Below are 2,943 nucleotides of genomic sequence, written 5' to 3'. Positions count from 1 at the left end.
CCTTTTCAGAGAACTTGCGCGTCTCAATAGTCCGGAAATGAGTTTACACTTCACATATTATACATTCATCGACTTGAAGGCAGCGTACGATACAGTCGATCACGAACAGTTACGGAAATTTAAACGATTGATCAAAGCTATCATAAATCGTGGCATATTTCGAGAACATCTACGATTTTGGACATCTGACAAAGGACTATGGACCAAAAGGACTGACAAAGTACGCTGCGATGGAACCAGAAATGGAGGAGCAGTCTCTACGATGTTTCGACCATATGAAACAGTTACAAGGAGATGGCATATTTACAAACCATGAGGCGGCCTGCTCAATAGTATGTGTGTTCACATCAAATAGTGTAATGATTTCGGCTTAAAAATAATGTTCTCAAGATTATTATTAAAATCGAACCAGCATTCGAGTCCCGTTTTGCAATGGGAGACGATAGCATGTTTCGCTGCTTCCGTGCGAATATATTTCATTGACTTCTCTTGATTAATTTGGATTTTTTTTGCAGAGTGAGCTGTGTAACTTACATTTTCCAGCCGGATTACTATCCTAACCTGTGACTGTGCATGCTGATTACTGTTTTCTGGAAAAAACATTTTTGATAACATTTCGCCTACAATCGGTATCCAAAATATTAACATTGTCTTGTAAATTACAAGTTGCAACACAATCCGTATAAAAAGTAAACCAATAAATGTATATAGCTCAGAGCACAATAGCCTCTATCATTTGTGGTCAAACGTTCCTTACAAAAGCCTCCTAAAGTAAGTAGCACAAATCAAGTGCTGCGTTTATCTATTGTACAACTTTACAAATATCTTGGTTTTTATAGATATTACTGCCGTCCTAGTATCCGTTGAATAGTCGGAACGTTCTTTGAAGAAAACCAAATAGAGAGCAAAACTAGAATTCAGAACAAATCTATTGCATTGTTATTCCAGAAAACAGTGTACAAACGACTGAGTATCCGCGTGAATTAGATTGTATTTGTCAGGGCGTGTGTACGTATGTATGTGTGTGTGTATATATAGTAACTTATCGTCGATACAACAGCTTTCAAGAAAACTTTCTAGCTATAAATGCAGGTGACACCGTCTTTGGTAAGTGTTAAACAAAATGCAAAAGCATTTGCTGAAGAAAATAAAAACAATAATTTAAAATAAATAGTAAATTAAATACTAATCCTACAAAAACAGCCTCACAATTGTACCTAGAATAAAATAATATGACTATGCAAAACTTTAAACCGAAAAGTTGGAATGACCAGTACTAATACTCATTGTGGTAATCAACAGAAAATACTAGCTTAATTACTGTACTATTATTCCCATTCGCGACCTATAAACCTTTCCACTAAAATAACGGTCAAAACATAGTTCGGGTGTCGTTTTTGATTGCTCCGGACTTAGCCTAACCATCTGCACTAGTAAAGCACCGGCGAGACAGAGACAATTAAATGTACTTCAGCGGCACATGGTGGACGCTAAATATTACTCCTATTTACTAAACAGTTGCTCAAAAATGGTATACGTGCAGTCCGTCTCCAAACACTAGCCGTCCAGCGGCGGACCCAAGTAAACCATCGATATTTCCGTATTTCCATACACTGCCGCTACGGTTGGGTAGAAAATCTTATCCGGTAAATCTGGAGTTTTAATTCAAACAAAAGTCATTTTTTCTTTTCCGATTGCAATATAGTCGAACAAATCACTAACCTGTAAAAGCTACTCCCAAAAATTCGTAGTTTTTCTCGAACGACAACGTATTATCGTCACAGTCCAGAATTACGCGAATCCTCTCGCCAACCTTGTATTTGGGCGCATTGTTGAGCAGGGGATAAATCCCATGCGCGTCGCCATTATGCAACAGTAGATTGTCCACCAAATTCCAGCCCCAACTCTGGTCATCGGCTCCTGTAAAAGTGAAAGACTTTAGAATAATTATCCTTCATATCCTAGGCGCCTGGACCAACCTAACAACGCGTAATATCCGTGACATTGTATTGCAGCATCCTTGGTTGCAATGCCTACAACTGCAACTGTTCCCAGGGGACCTTCCCACCTCACTTCCCAAGCATGTCTGCCGTGCTGAAAACCAATCTTCCCACGAGACCCGTCAGTGCTTTGAGCCACTGGATTCCTATAGATAAAACAAACATCAGCAAAGTCCACCAAAATCGAACCAAATTAAAGCCTCCAACCTATGCAGCGTAAATCCATTCGGTTTTATATACACATGTCGGCTGCAATCGTAAGGATTCCATGCGTGATAGAAAGCTCTCAGCTTTCCCTTGTAGGTCGGTACCACCGAGAGCAGATCGTTTTTGAACGCATCGGGAGCAAGTTTCTGCATACAGTGCGCTCGCCAAACCTCGTTATTCTCATCGTTCAGGAAGCGGTTCCAGCTTTTGCAGACCAGCGAGCAATTCCGCAGGTCCTGCAGCTTTAGGTAGGAGAAAATCAGCTCCAGTACATTGTCCGGAATGTCCGGAGCGTACTCGGTAAGATCGTCATCCATTTAGGGCGGAAAAACGACCAAGTTTTGCAACCAGCTAAAACCGGCTTACGGTCTGCGTGATTTGTCCGAGTGTGTTTTCGATTTGATCTTAATCCGCCAGCACTTCTACAGCGCACAAAAGAAGAAAGTTTTCAGCTAAACATTTGAAATTAAATTTTTTCACCATCTCTGTTTTGACATAATGGATTTTTTTTTCGAAATGTCAGAAGCAATAAATTGACACTATCGACTCCAGGGCCGCACTTGGCACCGAAAATTTCGAAATCATGTGTTCGGTGCCGTTGCTGCTGCAGGCAATTAAGAGAGCATTGCTGCCAGAGCTGAGGAATAGTCACCGACGACATTTTTAGGCTACACACTTAACAACAGGCACCGAATTCGGTAAAATTTTACCGAAATCTAAACAGCTGAACGTTCGG

The 2,943-nt window shown here is 40.6% G+C and overlaps 1 protein-coding gene across 1 annotated transcript; it reads right to left on the bottom strand.

The window, feature by feature from the left end:
- Positions 1–469: 469 nt before the first annotated feature.
- On the bottom strand, positions 470–2,677 carry LOC128737338 (F-box/SPRY domain-containing protein 1). The gene is made up of 4 exons (XM_053831956.1): positions 2,208–2,677; positions 1,980–2,146; positions 1,723–1,920; positions 470–1,652 (listed from the first exon to the last, which is right to left on the bottom strand). Exons 1-4 carry the CDS (start codon positions 2,522–2,524, stop codon positions 1,558–1,560), a joined length of 777 nt encoding a protein of 258 aa, XP_053687931.1. The 5' UTR covers positions 2,525–2,677; the 3' UTR covers positions 470–1,557.
- Between the last annotated feature and the right edge of the window lie 266 nt (positions 2,678–2,943).

This window comes from Sabethes cyaneus, chromosome 2, assembly GCF_943734655.1.
Source record: "Sabethes cyaneus chromosome 2, idSabCyanKW18_F2, whole genome shotgun sequence".
Taxonomy (NCBI): Eukaryota; Metazoa; Arthropoda; class Insecta; order Diptera; family Culicidae; genus Sabethes; species Sabethes cyaneus.
Note: the sequence above shows the minus strand (reverse complement) of the source record. Positions and strands in the feature narration are given on the sequence as shown.

Coding starts and splice junctions, on each gene's coding strand:
- LOC128737338 (XM_053831956.1), bottom strand. CDS start 2,524: ATGGATGACGATCTTACCGAGTACGCTCCGGACATTCCGGACAATGTA. Junction 1,921..1,979: donor CGGATATTACGCGTTGTTAG/GTTGGTCCAGGC, acceptor TCACTTTTACAG/GAGCCGATGACCAGAGTTGG. Junction 1,653..1,722: donor TTTGGGAGTAGCTTTTACAG/GTTAGTGATTTG, acceptor TTAAAACTCCAG/ATTTACCGGATAAGATTTTC.